The 2,123-nt window shown below is 63.0% G+C and overlaps 1 protein-coding gene across 1 annotated transcript in view; it reads left to right on the top strand.

Moving 5' to 3' along the window:
- The first annotated feature begins 116 nt into the window (after nt 1-116).
- H696_00852 (UTP-glucose-1-phosphate uridylyltransferase) overlaps nt 117-2,123 on the top strand; it is a 7,515-nt gene continuing 5,508 nt past the window's right edge. The window contains exon 1 of the mRNA XM_009494737.1: nt 117-192. Coding sequence (XP_009493012.1) covers nt 154-192 — 39 coding nt within the window. The 5' untranslated portion in view covers nt 117-153. The remainder of the gene's footprint in view (nt 193-2,123) is intronic.

The following is a 2,123-nucleotide window of genomic DNA, read 5'->3' as shown; positions in this document are numbered from 1 at the left end:
CGCTTATGTCCCTCGGGCATTGGCCCTGCGCGTCTGCTGCCACCTCGCCTGATCGTCCGTGTCGCTGACCACATAGCGGCTGCCTCTTGCCCTCCTGCCTTCCTCCCACACACCGGTCCCCATCGCGGACCTACCACCTAGGCCGTCTCCACCATGATTCGCAACGCCTCGCTTGTCAAGTTCGAGAGTCAGGTGCGTCCTTTCTTGTGCCTTGCCGCACGTTGATGCCTCCACCCCTGTGGCACTCCCCGCCACCGCAATAGTCGTATCTGCCAGCAATGCCGCTGTCCTTGCTGCGATCATTGCAATTACTTTCACTGCTGCTGCTGCTGCTGCTGCTGCTGCTGCTGCTGCTGCTGCTGCTGCAATCGCCATCTGCGCCTTTCGCCCTCGGAAAGGATGGCGCTTTTGCTCTTTGCCTCCAGTGTCTGTCTCTGCTGCCGTCACGCAACGACCACCGCTACCAGTGCCCCGGCTCCTGTGGCACTGCCTGTCTCGGGGGACACCTCTGCGAAGGAGCCCTCCTCCTTCTCAGGAGCCCCTGGCTCCATTGGCGCTCATGGCATTGCGGTGGGGCTGTTGCCTCTTTTTTCTTTTTTGCCACAGTGGCTACTCCTTCCGGGTCTTGCCTTTGCCTTCGCCGCCGCTGCCGCCATATCCGAAGAATGGCCGGTCCGACCTCCGGGCCTCCATCCACGGCTCCTGTGTCTTTTTCCCTCGCCCACCCAGCTGCCTTGTACCATGTCCGGCCTCGTATCCTTCTCCTCTTACTCATGCCCTCACTCGGGCATCCTTTTCCTTGAGTATGTACCCTGGGCGGGGGGCACCTTCCTCTGCCGACCTCTTCAGCCATGACCATGCATTTGGCCCGGCTCTCCCTCTTTTGAGTTCATGTCCAGGCACCCACCACGGTCAGTTCCTCCGATCGATCGGCCTGCACTCCGGATGGTGTGCCCTCCTGTGAGCGAGTCTTCCCAGCTGGGGGCCGGGGGGATCCTTCTGCAGATCGATGTTCCGCGCCCCGCTTGCCACCTCTCTTGTGCACACGGCACGGCGCAGAGGCCAGGGAAAAGGGTGCCTGTGGCGGGCAACATTTCCCGTCCTAAAAGGGGCCACACCGTTGGGAGCTGGGCGCCCCCCAATTTCCGCGGGGGCCAGTAATACGCCCCCCCCTCGGTGGCCTGGGCGTGCCTATTGTTGTTTTTTTCCCCGCCCACCTGCCCACCCCCGCAGGTCGTGCATTTCTCACTCGCCCGCGGGGGGGGGGGGCGGGGGCGTGCATGGTTCGCCAGCAGCCCAGCCCCCCCTTTGGAAAGGTGTACATTGACACGGCGGTCCCCTTCCGGAGGCCCTTCTCGACAGCTGTCTCAATGTTCGGTGATGGGTTTCTCTCGGCTCCACCCCGGCCCCCCGGGGACCTGGCGGTGGACACCTGCCAATGGTTGTGTGCCTTTAGTGGTGATCTCCATCCGCTGTCTCCCCTTGCCGGCGTATTTACAAGTGTGTCGGTGTGGACGTGGGTGCGGGTGCGTCTTTGCCCGACACCCGCCCGGGCGACTGTTGTGCATGTTCGGAAGTCCGGGGGTGTTCCCTGTAAAATCCATTTTGTTGGTCCTGCCCCCCCCCCCCCCCTTCGATGCAAATATGGGACACACATGCGCCTCTGCCCCTCACTCATGATGCAGTAGACTCATGTGAATGATGGGTGTTGTCCTGGGGCGTGTTTATTTGCGCCCGCCCCCTCAGGAGAAATACGGCGAGCTCACCCGACCCAAGCACGTCCTGGTCGGCATTTCGCCTGAGCCACACCTGTGTTCACAATTGCGTTCGCGGACCGGCCCTGTCCTGGATCGAGGATGCGGGATTCCCTCGCATGTGTGGGGGACAGCGCCCCCAGACGGGGGGGGGGGGGGTCGCGATTATGTCTCCCAACTGTCCCTCGGGTCTCACCAGAGACCAGCCCTGACGGGCAGTGTGATAGGCGTTTCCACCCTCCATCCACACATGTCCACATTTGGTTCCCCTCACCTCCGGGAGTGGTGCCTGCCTCGGCCTCTGTGGGGTGTGCCATCCTCTGCTTGAGCAGCGCGCTTGCCTCCTTGTGCCCTCCCCCGCCCCCCCCC

This window comes from Fonticula alba (assembly GCF_000388065.1).
Source record: "Fonticula alba strain ATCC 38817 unplaced genomic scaffold supercont2.1, whole genome shotgun sequence".
In the NCBI taxonomy this organism is placed as follows: domain Eukaryota; order Rotosphaerida; family Fonticulaceae; genus Fonticula; species Fonticula alba.
The sequence above is the reverse complement of the archived record's forward strand: the minus strand, read 5'-3'. Positions and strand labels throughout refer to the sequence as shown.